General features: G+C 44.1%; 1 protein-coding gene across 4 annotated transcripts in view; it reads right to left on the minus strand.

Annotated features, from left to right (window-relative positions):
• fat1a (FAT atypical cadherin 1a) overlaps nucleotides 1–15980 on the minus strand; it is a 73183-nt gene extending 57203 nt beyond the window's left edge. For 2 of the 4 annotated variants that reach the window (XM_089005391.1, XM_089005389.1), the window contains exons 1-2: nucleotides 15814–15979; nucleotides 10610–13875 (exon numbers count right to left, since the gene is read on the minus strand). In XM_089005391.1, the coding sequence (XP_088861517.1) occupies nucleotides 10610–13847 (3238 nt within the window). In that variant the 5' untranslated portion in view covers nucleotides 13848–13875; nucleotides 15814–15979. Of the gene's footprint in view, nucleotides 1–10609; nucleotides 13876–15813 lie in introns of all 4 variants that reach the window. The other 2 variants (XR_016116127.1, XM_089005390.1) reach the window with 2 other exon arrangements.
• Between the last annotated feature and the right edge of the window lie 1076 nt (nucleotides 15981–17056).

The raw sequence follows: 17056 nt of genomic DNA on the forward strand, positions 1-17056 counted from the left end.
TTTTATACATTTATACATATTTATATATATAATCACGGACACGGGGCATTTATACGGTTCGCGATCACCTCGCCAATGCCGGATGATGATTGACTCAACTAGCCAGCGTACCTGGACTCTTCCTTCGATGCGTGAGTGTATCCGGTCCGAGGTATTTTCCCTGCGTCCCGTAAATGTATGTCATCTTCCGGGATTACGTCATTTTGCACCCTCGTGTGCCATTTGCTTTTTGGCGTAGTACGCGGGTAACAAATCGCTACGAGCCACGTTGACTCCACTTTCTCAGCGGGTTTCAAAACTCTAAAGTACACTTTTGAGTCAGGGTGTAGTCCGAAGCATGCTTCTGATTGGCTGACGGTGCCGAGTATGCAAATTGCCAAACGAACGTTCGTTTGGCAATTTGACGGACGAAGTGGTGTTTGGAAGACGTGACCGAATGGAATATGAAAAGCCAAAGCAAAACCAATCAATAGGAAAGCTATCTTAGGTTTAGAAGCTTGCTTTAAAAACCTCAAAGATCGCGCGACCCAAGCACTAGCAATGCGCTAGAAATGTGCTAGCATTTCATGAAGGCCGGATTCAATACTTGATTCACAGGATGGATGTTTCTGTAATTGTGTCCAAAAAAATGGATGGTATACTTTGGAGGTGACATTAAAGGTTTACAAAGAGTTTTATTTAGTTGACACAGCCTTTTGTTGAGTGGCAGTAGACAGGATTTGGTAGTGAGGAGACAAATAGTTGTGCCTTCAGGTCATAAAAAAGCTAACAGAGGAGGGAGTGCGGGGGGTTGACGTACATACCCAGAGGTGCAAATGCATGCGCGTAGCATTCTCAGTATGTGTAGTATACTTGTCAACCGGCCCTATTTTGCCATATTCTGTAGGATTTTTGCACATTTTTAGATGTGTCATGTGGAATAGAAAAAAGTTTGTACGGGAAGCGCAAAAGTTGCTAAATAAGTCCAAAAGAAACGTTTCGCCATTTGAGTGAACACTCGTAAAAAGTGAAGCCGACCACCGAGAAAAGAAGTTCATGGGAAAAGTCTCGAGAAGAAGCAAAAGTTCAGAGAAGAAAAGTTGAATTTTATTTTGAAATGAGTTAAATTAAACATCTTAACGTGTTTTTTTCGCCGTAATATCATTCAGATTTTTTTTAGAATCATTATACATCGGAAGAAATGCAGAAATCCCCTCCAGAAACTAGCTTATCAAAAGTGTTGCGATTGACCACTGTTAAAAAAAGTCTCCTCATAAGTCCTGATGTACTTTACGAATAGTGTGACTAATAGTCTATATGCCTGCCTCACAGCAATGCAGTTAAAGAGCATTTTCCCTTGTTAGAGTACAGAAAAAGAATGACAGAGGACACTCTACTTTCTTATTTGCAGGTGAAAATGAATTATGATGGGGAATGCTATCAACTGAACATATCAAATGAATTGTCCACATCAAAAAAGCCACAATGCTCTACAACAAAGAACATACTTGCTGCTCACCCGCAAAAAAAAAAAAAAATCCTATGACTGTAAAGTGTCCTTGAGAGTTTTGAAAGACGCTTATAAATGAAATGTATTATTTTCATTATTATTACTAGAACTATGTTCTAACTCAAATTTAAAACAGATTATTATCTTACAGACAGTGTATTGTCGATGTTCAAATAAATAAATAAATTAGATATCAAGTAGACAGGATGAACTTAATACAACTATGTTCTAACTCGTTAAAAGTATCATATAAAATTGCACAATGAAATATTACACACGCGTATGTTTTTTTCTCTCAGTGAGTAAGGAAAAATGGAGCCGTTAGTAAGGTCACAGTGGCGGGTTGACAGGTATGAGATAGAGAGGCGGTGGGAGGAGGTGGGACGGGGGGCTGGACTGGCTTTCATGGAATGACTTCATGATATAAACAAGTCAAATCATTAGATGTTCCGCACTAGACTTTGCTTTTTCTTAAGATTTCACCAAAAGTTCTCATTTTGCACAAATAAAGTTGTACAGCTAGTACAAAAAAAAGCTGGAATGCTCCAGCGCGGTACGTCGACCGCCGCTAGTGACACCCGATCCTTCCCACCCCCTAACTGAAAAGTTGACGAACAAAGCACGTGAATGTGCTTGCCGCGCCCATTCTGCACCTCTACCATAGACCTAGAAGAAGAAGGAAAAATAAAAAAGGACCTGCCTTTAGGGCAGGAGAAAAGAAGAACGAGACAAAACCAGATTTGCTTTCCGCTTCTTTCTTTTTTTCATCATTCACATTCCCTGAGGCTTTGTGATTCAAAGTTACCTGAGCTTCGCGAGATGTGAACTGCCATGACCTGCAGCCATTTTTTAATGTGTACACTGTATTCACACATACACACACGCACACAAAAGCCTTATTCAAACAAGCCGCACGGGTAAGGTAGAGCGAATCGGGATGAAACAAAAACGCTTCCTTGTTTGCAGCAAGGCATTTGGACGCTTTGAACTGCACTAATGCTGCCGGCCCGCCTTCCAACCCGCATTCCCCGAGCCTCCCCGTGCCTCCTGCTCACATGCGTCCAACAAAGGAGCCTCGTCGACTGTTTGCCGCAGACTTGCTGAAATGCTTCGCATTCTGCAAGAGTGTTTGAGGGGGGGGAGGGGGGTGAAATAGGTAAAAAGGCCTGAAGTGAACCCCGGCGTTACCGGGCAACTTCACAAAGGTCTCCCGGACTTCCAAAGAGTTCCCAGACTTCTCGTGAGCTAAGCACCACGCTTCAAACATGAAGCTTATTGGGATTAAGGTTTTATAATTCATGAGGCGGATCGTGATCGATGCCAAGGGCATCGAGTTTCATATACACTTCTGAGGTTGCTTCGGGTTCAATGACATGTTAGGTGAACATAACACGGCTGCAAATAATTATTTTGAGAACAGAGTGAATTCACAACTTCCACTGTGGTCTTCCTGTTTTGGTCAATAACATATCAGATTTGAGTTCAAGTTTTCAAAGCTTCATGTTATTAGAAAAAAAACAAGATCATAATTGTACAAATCGAGGGAGCTAATCCACTGCAGAGCCCTTTAGCATTTGGATTTTTTCCCTCCTTTATTTACAAAAGTAACACTTGTCAAATATTATTTTGACCTGATTATTTTAAACATTTGCTTCTGCTGTTACTAAATTAAAATTCAGCGATGAAAAGGTTCCTTTAGCCATCATGTGTACTTCTTTGACGGTGTCGGGCGTTCCGCTCCTCATCCGAAGAGCTTCGTCAGCGAACTAAAGTTGTGCTAGTTCGCTGACGAAGCTCTTCGGATGAGAAGCGAAACATCCGTCAACTTCAAAGAAGTACAGATGACAGCTGAAGAAACCTTTTCCTTGATGGACCACTCCTGTACGACTGAGAGCCTACACAGATGTTTTTCAAAGTAAAATGAGAATTTAGCCTCTTATTTTGCTTCAACCAAAAAAATCTAAACATGGTATTCCGACTGATTGGCGCCTGAAATAAAAAATGAAAATTAAATTAAGCAGATTTGTGAAAAACGTGAGATGCGGCCTTTAGCTGGTCGCTACCTACAACTATGCTACCATACCAACATATTAATAAGTAAGCATTTTGTCAGTTTTCATTTGAAATAGTATCGGACCACAGGTCAAGGTGTAAAATATTGGTTGTGTTCCACCCACAGGCTGCCCATCTTGCTATATGTTCATAGAATAACAACTGTTAGCATGCTAGCATGTTAGCATTCAAGAAAAGTACCCGGAGGGCTAAGTGTGCAATTGTAAAGGATCTATCTTGGCACAGCATGGACTCTGGTTGGGATGCTTGCAATATGTTAGGATAACCATTAGCGCGATAGCATTTCACCAGTCCTCACTTAAAATACGACCCGACAACAGGATGCGAAATTCTTTTCAATCTATTTGAGCACTTCACGTACTCAAGCGGCTTTCTTACTCCCGTAGAAGCATCCCAGCTATCAACGTGATGTCATTCTAACGATCTACAATAGCTAGGCTTCAGAATTTTTTTTTTTCTGAAATCAAGATTGACATTTGAACGCGTATCAGCAGGCAGCTGCGCAAGAAAGCCCATTTGTTTATTCGTGGTCGGTCCCACCGCGCGCGCTTTTATGATTGATTTTAATCCCGCTCCTTTTCTTTATTCCTTGCATCTACTTCAAGGAAAAAGTTGTGTACAGCCCCAAAATGAAAGTGAATATTACATTTCATTTTACAACCACAACTAACAGAAGCATTAATAATACAACAAACAATTGTTTGCCTGTGCCTTGACCGCAAGTGAACTGCCCGGAATTGGGAAAAAAAAATCAGTTGGTCTTCTTATTTAATGCAGTGACGTAGCATGTATGTACACCTGTTATACATTCGTTAGTTAGTTATATTTTGAAAAACGCACAACACACACATTTTTTCAGTCTACCTTTGAGAATACTGTCCTGTTTATGTTCATCTTAAACCATGTTCAATGATACCTTGGCTTACAAACTTAATTGGTTCCCAGACAGAGTGTGGAAGGCGAAAAGTGTGTCTCCCAAAAATTAATTTCCCATAGGAAACCATTAAAATGAGAATAATACTTTTCTACTTTATAATTTTCTAAGCTATAAAACTACACAAAATATACTTAATTTTATGTATCATAAATGTGCTATGGTATTATAATTAAAGAAATCAACTGTACTGTATAATAAAGTCGTTTTATTTACATTTGTGATCGTCGATAGCTTAATGGAATAGAGTAGCCAGTTTCCTCAGCATTAAACACTTGATGAGGAACGTAGCCTGGGTTTATAGCTTTTTTAATCAAGTGTACAGATGTCTTGTGCGGGTTGTTTGTGGACCCTGATTGATGGGATATTTTAACCTTGCAGTCTACACTCTGCCTTTGAACTATCAAAGTTGAAACGCTCTCACTGTTGTCTGGCTGTCTCTTTGTTGTTTAAACCACCTCCCCTCACTGTGGCTTTAACCGAAGACTGGGGGCGGGGAATAGAGGACAAAAAAAGTCGACAGCCATTTTGCTTTTGGAGAGCGGCTTCACTCTCTATATGTAACCCCCCCTCCCCACTGCTGCGTTCTTGACCAATCACGTGGCTTTAACCGAAGACTGGGGGTGGGGAATAGAGGACAAAAACAGTCGGCTGCTATTTTGTTGTTAGAACGGGCTTGTTCGCGAACGACACATCACTCATTGTGGCCGCTCCGTGTATAACCCGAAAAAAGTTCGTATGCCAAGGTAAAATGTTCATAAATTTAACATTCGTAAACCGAAGTGCAACCAGTGATTGATGTTTTTCTTTGTAAATGGAACAAGGACGCAAAGGCAAAAATACCATATTTTCCAGTGTATAAGGTGCTCCCCCAATGAATGGTGTATTTTAAAACTTTTTCCATGTATAAGGCGCATCGGAGTCGAAGGTGGAAACTCAATGACTGACACAGGTTTTCCAAATATAATCCATGAATAGATAACAGTTTTGTAAATATAAGGCACACCATATTATAAATGCTACAGTAGGACTTGGGGTTACGCACTACAGTGAGACCTCAACTTACAAACACCTCAACTTACAAACTTTTTGTCTTACAAACGTCAAATTTATGAAAATTAAACCTTATAATAAGCACTATTTTCATAATACACACCCACCACGGCTGGCGGAGTGATCTTCGGCGGAAGCACACGACCGAACAGCACCAGAGGTTAAGTTACCAACAGTCCCTATGGAAGGTGACTCTCCTTCAACGACCACCAAAAAGGTAAATAAAACTGTATTTTACCGCGCAGTTTATTTCTTTAATTACAGTCGTCATGTAATGCGCCTCTCTTTCCAAACAGCAATTCCCTTTGACCTTCGACCTCCAACGCCATTCCATCAAGCCATCAATGACCATCACAAATGTAAATAATGTGACTTTATGATACAATGCAGTGTATTTCTTTCATTACAATACAATAGCACATTTATTATACATAGAATAAGGTATGCTGTGTGTAGTTTTAAGGCTTATTTAGTTGAAAAGTATATTTTATGGAAACCCGGGAACGGATTATTCCCATTTTAATGGTTTCCTATGGGACTTTTTTTTTAGATACACACTTTTCGCCTTACACACTCTGTCTAGAAACCAATTAAGTTCGTAAGTTGAGGTCTCACTGTACTTCTCCTACAGGAGGAAATGGAGTCGGTGGCTGCTGATAGTAGTAGCGAGACCTGGTGTGCTCAATATTGCTTCACATATAAGGCGCACCGGCATATAAGGCACAGGACCATCGTTTGAACAAAATCAAGGCTTTTGGGTACACCTTATACACCGGAAAAGTATGAACCCTGCACCACAAAGAAGAAAAAAAACGGGAAATTACTGGGTTTGGCAGCCACACAAAAAAAAGAACACAAACTACAACTCTACACGACTTAAACAACAACTGTACATGACTTAGTTTCTCAATTCCCCCTCGTGATAATCATCAAGGTGTTGCCATTATATTGTAAACTTAAATTTATAAAGCAGATGTAATCACAGCATATTACAACTATAGTTGCTCAAAAGTGATTCCACATGAAAAAATTGCTAGTATTTTGTCATTGTGTAATTTTTTTTACCAAAACGATCACTTTATATACAAAATAATTCTTGTAAAATGAGTTTGTTTTTTTATGTCTTGGTTCATGATGATGAATTGACTCTTACCTGTTTTTCCAACGACATTTTCGCTGTATTTGACGACTTCATCCATGAGTTATTATGTTGTCTACGGACATTAAAACAAGGCTGAAGGGGATCACAAATACCATACAATTTGGTCTTTATACTTTTAAATGAATATTTATCATGATTATAAGTAATTGACACTTAATCGGGTGGGGATTAATGAGTCAAAAAAGCTTTCTTCTCGTGCAGCCTGATTTTTTTAAGATGCTTTAATGAGGTCGGCTGAGAACTGCCGCCGCGTCCCTTTTAATGAAGAATGTGTGCTTTTTGTTTTGCGGCCGGCAATCAACTTTGTCCCATCACGTGCATTCCTGCCGCCGTCTCCACGGCGACATCACTCAAGCGGGAGCACTGTTTGGATTGGATTCAGGTGGCACATTGAGGTCTCCGGGGAGTTTATCTAAACGCTAAATAAAGAGGAAGGGTGCTTAATACTACATCTATCCATTACGGGCCAGACTTAAAAAGTTTGCAGCTAGAAAGGTGGCGGGGAGAGGCTGTTGGGGCGGAGAAGCCAAGGAGAGACTTTTTTTTCAACTGAAATGGAAAATAGAATAATAGCTTTGCAAAGGAATGTCTTGACAGCGCGCTGAGTGAAAGGGCAATGCATATATTAGCACGAGAAGAAAGGCCAATGCATAGATTAAACAATCGGGCATCTGCATTCACGCTGAAAATAACAGATTACACTTTTTTTTTCAACAAAGAAAAACACGACGCAGCACAGAAAGGTTTTCCTTGACGGTTGACAATGGTTTACTTCAACTTCCACAATCTCTTGTGCTTAGCCAACAATAGAATCTGTTGCTGGCTACATAGCTAGCTAGCTAATTGCTATCTATTAGCTATAAGGCTGGCTGGCTAGCTATGTAGCTAGCTAGCTATCACCTATGTGGCTATCTGTCTGACTGGCTATCTAGCTAGCTATCTATTAGCTATCTATTGGCTAGCTAGCTTTCTATCAATTTGAGTTACTTCCGGGTTGAGTGAACGCTGTCGTGTGTAGCTGCCGCTGCTCACCAGTAGAAACACTTATCCTGTGACTGTAAAGTGACCTTGAGAGTTTTGAAAGGCACTTATAAATGATATGTATTATTATTATTATTATTATTATTATTATTATTATTATTATTATTATTATTACTGTGTCGCTAACTAGCTATAGTTAAGCTAGCCTGTCATCACTAGTCATACTTGAGATGCTTCTGTGACAGTGTGATAGGCCAGCAGTGAAGAAACAAAGACAAAGGTGTTGATGCAGTGCTTGGCTTAGCTTTATGGACCAACTGCTTCACAATTTAGGAATTTGTTTATCACTAGCTGGCCAAATGTTTCCTGAGCCATGCAACTATGGGCAAATGCCACACACTTGGACGCAGGTGGACTCCATATTTATGTATAGCAATACACACTATAAAAATTTATGACCTCTTCTGACTCGAATCTGAAAATTTGGATTGCGCGTTACTTTTTAACGGCCAATTCGTATCTCAACTGGCATTGCCGCCAATTTGTCTTATAAGAGCACATCTGTCATGCTCAAAAAAACCCTGAAAATATGTCTATCCTCTGAAATGTTCCGCTGTGAGAAAAGTGAGAAGCTTGACCAGACAAAACAAGCAGTTGAATTTGAGTCAATGGCAGATAAGGAAAAAAAAAAAACATTGTCGAAGGGGTTTTCCCCCACCCCACATTAAAATGTGTATTTGTTGGTGGTGAGGAGGAACACACAAGATGCGTGGTTCCTGGGATTTTTTTTCCTTGCTCTTTTTATAATGTTGTTGTCCGTTATCTAATTTTGAACAATTAAAAAAAGATTCTAGCCACAAGATGCAGCTGTGCTTCAGAATATATAGCAGATCTGCACAGAGCCATTTTCCTTGCTATGCCTTTTGCTCACCAAACAAACCACACCCTTCATTCCGCCGTACCTCGGAGGTATGACCACCACGGCCGCTTGCTGATCCCGGATATAATCAACGACATTGCAGCCCAACCTTCGGGAACAACACAATATAACTCTGATAATTATTTAAGATTAGCACCAGGGATATCAACCCAGGGTTGGTTGATAAATCTGAGATTCCAACAGGTGTAACCCATGTCACGCAATCCATCAATTTTGCAGTTGACACCCTGGAAGACAACTGTTGCGTGAAAGCGGAGGAAACCAATCAATCTGGTCGCTCGTAAAACAACATTACAGTGCATTATGGCTCGGGGGTGGGGGGGTAATGGGAGGGTAAACACACCACAGCTGACACGCGCAACAAGCCCCGCCGTCACCCCATCACCATAAGATGCTAAATATACCCATCTGAGAGCCAATGTTTCCCAAAGGAAAAGGTCTGTAAAAAAAAAAAAAAAAATCACACGTGGATCCAATTGACAAACCAAAGCAAAACAAATCCCAAGAAAGTGCAAGGTTATGCGTTTTAATTATAGTCTTGGGCTGCTACTATATTTGCATCACAAATGCCACATCAGCACTAAACTCGTTTACGAAATGTAAGGGGAGGAAAAGTGCTCAATTCAACCGTCCATCTGCTTGCACTGATGCCACCGGGACTCACTTATGGTTTACAATTTTCATCCAGATCCTCACAAATACCTCCACTCCTCCCCCACCCTCAGAATTGAATCAAAAAAAATCTGTAAAACCAACATTGAACTTGGGATGTCGTAGATCAGTACCTTTCCTCGTATCTCCCAAATATAACGAACCGGTCAGTGGTGGTCTAAGATTTTACAATGTAGCGCATTTGTGTGTCTCTATGGTCAATACAGACCCTCCACCAAAAGGATGAGGCCCCAAATCCCCCCAACCCCTCACCCCCGCTGCAATCAATAATGAATGGCTTACATCTACTTTGCTATCTGTATCAGTCCTCCTCCTCCTCCTCACCAAAGATCATAAAAAAACTTATGGGTGGTCTCCCAGAAACTCACGAACATGATTGCCCGTTGCAGGAATTTTCCTTGGCGAATACGTCATCCGACGACAATCGGTTTAGCAGCTTATGACTACATCCGGCTACCGCTCTTATCACTATCTTGTGTTTACAAAAGGACATAAAAAAATCCATTGGTGGTCTGAAACTTATTATTCTTTCTGTAGCTTTATCTAGACCTGTCAGTTGTGTACGTCAAACACGATCTTTCAACACAATATCAGTTCTTTATCTTCAAATTGGACATAATTTGTGTTGACTTTAAAGGCAAAAAATGCAGTCTTGTATCTTCATCTTGCCCCTCACAAAATTTAAAACCCCTGAAGGCTCTTTCCCCCTTTATCCACCCCCCCCCCCACCATTTGCAACAATCAGTTGTGAAAGTCTTACTATATTCTGCTAACTGTGCCACAGTTCGCCATTTCCCCACGATCACACATTAACACACACACACGCACACACACACAAAAGCGAGTAGTGGTCTAAAACTGTTGCTTGGTACCGTATGAAATCAGGTCTTACAACACTGGAAGTTGCTTTAAGGGAGGTTAACAAGCAAGCGTCAAAACTATGTCAGGTGACTGTGAGGTTGGGGGGGGGGGGGTCCTCTGGAATTGCAGAGAGCTTATTTTGGTGCTAATTTGACTCCGCTATTAAAATGATTCCTAGGTGTTGGAGTCACGGCATAAGAATCCCACCAAACATTACTTTATGCCATCATTTAAAGAGATTGAGGCAGAAGGTTTTTCGGTGGTGAGTGTGAAGAATGTCTGCTCAGGTCTGGCATGCAGCTGCCCCCCTACTTTCAATGCTTAAAAAAAAAAGAGACCAGAAGCAGGAAGACTCCGTTCACCTCATTTTTGCATGTCAATCATTCCAAACGGATGCCCGCCTATACCAAACAGTGAATTCTCACGAAAAACCAAATGACTTACCAGTTTCCTCATCGATGGTGAATATCCCCAGACCAGAACCATCCCGGATGGAGTATCGGATCTCTCCGTCCCTGCCTTTGTCCTCGTCTTCGGCTCTCACAGTCATGACAGAAGATCCAATGACGGCATCCTCCTTGATAAATCCTTTTTCCACAAAGGAGCGAAACACCGGCCGGTAGAGGTTCTCATTTACGTCCACCACGTCCACCTCCACGAAGCAGGTGGATGACAAGGACACGGGCTTGCCTTTGTCCTTGGCCTTGGCTGTCAGATTGTAGACCTGCTTGGTCTCATAGTCCAAATTTTGCACGATCCGCACGGCCCCGCTCAGCTTGTCAACTTCAAAATTTCCGTCCCCGTTGTCCATCAGGGAGTAGCGGATCTGACTTGAGGGCCCCACATCTGGGTCGTGGGCCTCCAGCCACATGACTACCGTACCCACGGGGAGGTCCTCCCTGACCTTGATGCGGTAATTGGGGGGGAGGAATTTCGGCGGGTTATCGTTTACGTCCTCCAGCGTGATCTTAAGCGGAACGGTGGACACGAGTTGGGGCTCATTTTCGGCAAGGTCGTGGGCTGCAATCTTCAAGTCGTACACCGGACGCAGCTCACGATCCAGCGGCTTGGCGACTGTCACCACTCCGGACTCAGCATTGATAGTAAAGTGATCGATGCCGCCCAAAATGGAGTACCTGACCTCGCCGTTCTCACCTTGATCCTTATCCGTCGAGTCCACCTGGATAATGTCCGTGCCCACGGGTGTGCTCTCACTAATTTCCACAGAGTAGGAATCTTGCAAAAAACGCGGGACATTGTCATTGGCGTCCAAGATCTTGACATCTAGCAGCCTTGAGGCAGACTTCTGCGGAATGCCGAGGTCATAGACCGTGACGTTGAGGGTATAATGGTCTTTGGTTTCCCTGTCGAGAGGCGAATTAACCAAAAGCCAGCCGGTCTCCATTTCGGCGAGGAAGCGAGACTCGGCGTCACCGCCCGAGATGACGTACACAAGCTTCCCATTGAAACCGCTGTCGGCATCGGTGGCACCTAAATGAGCGACCCGACCTCCGACCGGGAGGTCCTCCCTGACTTCAACCGAGGCGGGGAAGGACTCGGCGAACCGCGGCGCATAGCGATTGATGGAGTGAACGTCAGCAAAGTGGTCGTCGGGCTCGGGCGGCGTGTGGGCCTTGTTGCCCTCCAGCAGCTTCTCAGCCAACATGGTGGCCACCCCGGTTTCCACACACTTCACCTGGACGGGCATACGGGCGGTTACGATCGTCACGTTCAGGTACATGGGCGGCGTCTGGCGTTCACCATCGCTCGCCACGATCCGCAAACTGTGAAAGGATCTTTTCGCCGCCTCGCCCTCGCTCAGCGTGTTCCGGAGGGAAAGCACGCCTGAGTTGGAGTTCAGCTCAAACAGATCCAAGTCGTCGCCGGATTGGATGTAGTAGTGGACCAGCTGCAGCTCGTCGGCATCGATGGCTGACACGGTGGTTATCTGCTCGCCGGCACCGTGGTCTCTCGGCACAGTAACGTCGCAGTCCACGTTTTCGAACAGCGGCTGATTGTCGTTGAGATTGTTGAGCGTCACGGTGACTATGGCTTCTGCCTCTCGCCGAAAGGGGGATCCCCAATCCGAGGCTCGGACTTTAAGACTGTAAATCCGGGGCATGAGCTCGTAATCAAGGAGCTCTGACGTGCTGATGACGCCCGAGAAATAGTCAACGACAAACGGCTGTGGGTTGATATTGGTGATGCTGTACGTCACGTAGCCATTTTCGCCTCGGTCCAGGTCGACGGCCTTGACCGTCAGCACGCTGGTCCCGACGGGGGCGTTTTCATCCACGCCGGCCTTATAAGATGTCTGCTGGAACTCGGGCACATTGTTATTCACGTCAATTACGTCCACGATGACTTTAGTTAACGCTTTCCCGCCGCCGGCCGTAACATCCATTTCGAAGCGGGCGGCTGTGTTGCCTCCGATCGGCGCCACTGTTCTGATCAAACCGGTGTAGGGGTCGATGGTAAATCGGTCTGCTTTGTGGCTGAAAGCATATTTGAGCTGAGGGTGCTTTGGGAGTGCGGTCACCATGACGACGGGTGTGTGAAGGGGGGCAAATTCGCTCAGGTTGACTCGGTAAATGGCCTTTTCAAAGACAGGGGGTCCCGTTTTGAAGCGAGGTGAAGTGACATGCACCAGTTTCGCCGAGGAAAACTGAGGAGGGCTACCCTTGTCCTTGGCCTGCAGAGTGAGATTGTAGCCATAAGGCCGACTCTCCCAGTCTACGTTCTTCGCCGCTTTTATTTTATACTCCTTGCCCCCCGGGCTGGTTCTCACAGCCCTGAACTGCTGGAGCGGGTCGCCGGCGACAATACTGAGCGAGGAGATCTCCCCATTGGGTCCCAGGTCGCCGTCCTCCACCGTCACAATGGCATAGGTAGAGTCTGGGTTGGCATCCGAGGGGGTCAAGGCGACTGCGGTGACAACCGGCGGGTTCTCATTGGCCTGCTCCACCCGTACCGTCAACCTGGCCGTGCTGCTGAAGCCGCTACTTCCGTAAAGCTTCATGCCGCGGTCCACGGCTAGGATCTCCAACTCGTAAAGCTTTGTTTCGGAGTGGTCCAACCGGCCGGTGAGCGTCACCACGCCGCTGGTGGGGTGAACGGCGAACATGTCGGTCCACTCGCGGAAACTGTAGTAGTACTCCCCGTTCGTACCGATGTCGGCGTCCGTTGCCGTCACCTTGGCCACACTGCTGCGTATGGCGGCGTTTTCGGGTAGCGAGATGCTGTAGGACGTCGGCGAGAACAGCGGCCTCAAATCATTGGTGTCGAGGACCTGCACCCGGACTTGGGTGCGACACTCCGCATCGGTGCCCCTCTCAGACGCTTTCACAGTCACCACATAATGGTCGCGAACCTCACGGTTGAGGATGGCTGTGCTCCCTCCTTTGGTTCTAATGCGCAAAAAGCTAAAATCTCCCAGCAGGTAGTCCTCGGCCTTGAATAAATTCTCGTTATCCCCGGAGATGATTTTGTAGCGTATCTCCCAGCCAGGGTCGGAGATGTAGATCCCCATTTTGATGTTGCTCTCGAGGTAGGTCTTGGCGGCAGAGTTCTCGTAGATGGTGGCGTTGTAAATGGGCTGCGTGAAGTGCAGGGAGGAGGCCCCCGCCGTCCAGACCAGCTGCAGGAGCAGCGAGGCCAGCGAAAGCAACCACCTTTCTGTCATCGTACCTTTTTCGCCGCTGCCGTACCACCTGCACAAATGGGAACATCCGAATAAGCATTTACTGTATATAAACATAATTTTTAGACAATCCATGCGATAAAGAGTACCATTCACACAAATCTGATTTATTGGATGGATTGATTGGCAGATATTGTGCATTTTGTGCCAAATTTTTCATATGTTGCAATGTCAATGTTCCGATTGATCAATGATGTCATTGATAGTATTTATAAAATAACAGCAAACTCTTGATCATTCCAGGGACGTTCTGGGCCTCTATTGTTAGGAATCTTAGGTTTCTCAGCATATATAGTCTGATCTTTATCACTTTTTTTCAAATGGTGGGTTTCCACCCCTATATTCTGTGTCTTGTATGTTTGTCAGCATTTTGGGGGAGAATTTTTAGGGTTTACAGTAATTATTTTTCCCCTCGATGCATTTCAGTGAGTGTCGCTCATGTGCTGTTTTTGGCTATTTTTGGGTGTAATCCCCTGCAAATGGGGTGACTGTGCAGTAAACAAACACATGTATTTTTATTTTAACAAATTGGGTGAATTGGTCCATCTTCTTATTGGATCCGTTTTTTTTTTTTCGTTTGTCCAACAGGTCCCAAAGTCTGATCATGTGAAGCCAAATAAATGGCTCTCCTTTTCACATTGAAAGGGCATTAGCATCATTGTATAGCACTGTTTTTACCCCCACTTCACTTGAACAGTGACCTATCCAGCTCTCACGTAATTGCCATGCATAGAAATCCATTTTGGGATATTAATATTTCTCTGCAAAGAGTGCATTGAGGTTCCGATTTTATTTTTTTGGGGTGCGGGGGTGCAAATTAAAACGATATAATATCATCCATTATCTCCAGTTTGAGAAGAAAAATTAAAGTGTCATCCATTATGTCCAGATCTGAATGTCACGACGTTTTGGCTCAACTCCTCAATGTTGTGTGAAAATCCCATTTCCTCAGCTATGTGCACTTCGTAAACGGTGTGACATGTGCTGTGAAAAGCTATCCGCATCACACCGGTTCCTTGTGTGTGTGTGTGTGTGTGTGTGTGTGTGTGTGTGTGTGTGTGTGTGTGTGTGTGTGTGTGTGTGTGTGTGTGTGTGTGTGTGTGGGGGGGGGGGGTGCAGACTGACTCGTTGACTCATTTATGCATACGCTCGCTTAATGTGCGCGCGTCACAAATTGTCCATAAGCCATCGTCGCGCACGCATGCCATTATGCAAATGTATTCAATTCCGCAGACTTGTTCCTCTCCATCAATTATGCTACGATAATAACGAAATTCCGCTATCTAACAGTCCCCGTGCAGTCATGAAAGTAGTTCCCGGGCTCATAAAATGCCAGCTGCAATGATCATTACCAGGAGGGAATGAGATTGAAATCCCGCACACTGTTTACTATTGTAAATTGCTTTCTCGTGTGGATAATCCGTGTTCACTTTAAGAAAGCACATTGCCTGCAGGTACAAAAGAACCATCTGCTGCTCGTGGGCGTCCATTGTGATCGGATATATGAGGGGGGACAAAAACTTTAAATATTTGAGTTCAAACGGAGGGGAAAATCTCGTTTTTACTCATGAAAACAAACTGCGGAGATTCTTTGTTTTAAATTTTATTTTTTCAGTTGGCGTTAAAGGTGAAGCGCTTGGAAAACAGTAAGTTTGGATTCCCATCCCCCCAACTCTAAACATCAACCTCATGCAACAAGACCAGCGAGGAATTTGTTCCATTCGTATGGAAAAAACGGTTTTTTTTATTGAAACAGTGAACGACGAAACCTTACTTAACACTTTAAAACAAAAAATGACTGTTACTCAAGATTCAATCACAACTCAACAACGACGTGATTTTGCTCGCGAAACCATAAAAGGCGAAGGAGCCCGCAACTTTTCCGCACTTTATTCCCCAAGAAAAAGCACGGAACAGGACTACTTCGGGACAAGAACACGCCACGTACCTTTCTCCCCTGCTCTAAAAGAAATCCAAATTAATCCCGAAGTTTGGGAGGTTTGCTGGGTATTTTAAGTAATCCAAATGTCGGCATGGTGGTACATCGAGCTCCGACTAGCTCGCCGATCATCCATCTGGTGGGAGCTCCGAGCGGTCGCTCTCACCCTCTTGCCTCGTCACCACATTGCCTCGCTCGCCGCCTCCGCCGCGCACTACTCTCTTGCGTTTCTCACGTGGTGGGATATCACTCCGCCCTGCTCACGGCATGGTACTACTTTCATTCTCGAAACAAGTGAAACTCCAACGATACGGTAAATGCATGTACTATTATTTTTTATTATATATATTTAGTTGATAACATTTTAAAAACATGTCGCATATCCCCCCAAAAAAGAATTAAAATGTCATATTCTAAAAAGACATTTATCTCGACTCCCATCCCACTTTTGTCAGAATGTAGCAGCTAGCATTCTAATCGACAACTCGGCGAGGACGTGGACCAAGCGTCGTCCCAAACCTTGTTTAAAATGGACAAAGGACCCCAAAAATGTGAGAAGCGAACATATTCGTCAACGGTGTTACACGAAGATGCGTATTCACAATGAAAAGACACACTTTAATGTCAATTCAATCTCATGTTAGGTGAAGTCGCTTCCAGGTGCAAGACCATGACATAAGCGAAACAAAATTGAGACCCCAAATGAGTCTGCTTTATGGTGAGTTTGTGTAATATTATCAATTTTATCAATACGGGTTCATTGACAGCACATTATATCCTGCTAGGTGCAGTGTGAAAATGGTGCATTCCCACGATATTGTGGTATCTTAGTGCCTTGAAACTACTGTACGCGTCATATACTTTAATTGTCTGCCGTCATGTTTGTCACGGTTTTGCGAGGTGGTGATGGCGGCTTCGGATCCTAAAAAGCAGGCAGGAGGGAGCAGGAGGTTGTTTGACAAATTGTATTAAAATAAAGTCAGCAGGAACAAAATGTAAAACATCAAAATGATCTGAATGGAAAAATTACAAAGTAGCAAAAGAAGACCAAAAGTAAAAGCCCGCCAAGGTTAAACAAACACGTACACGATGCATGCTGCAACCAAGCGGCAAACAAACAATGAATCGGCACCGGATGATCGTGCCAGGTGTCTTTTTAAGTGTCATTGATTATAACGACCAGCACCTGCGAGGCTGCCGGCAGGGCTGACGTCGCTACCCGCTGGTCGCCAATTTGATCGGGACGACCAGC

Source organism: Hippocampus bargibanti, linkage group LG10, assembly GCF_051943395.1.
Source record: "Hippocampus bargibanti isolate YZ-2025 linkage group LG10, ASM5194339v1, whole genome shotgun sequence".
In the NCBI taxonomy this organism is placed as follows: domain Eukaryota; kingdom Metazoa; phylum Chordata; class Actinopteri; order Syngnathiformes; family Syngnathidae; genus Hippocampus; species Hippocampus bargibanti.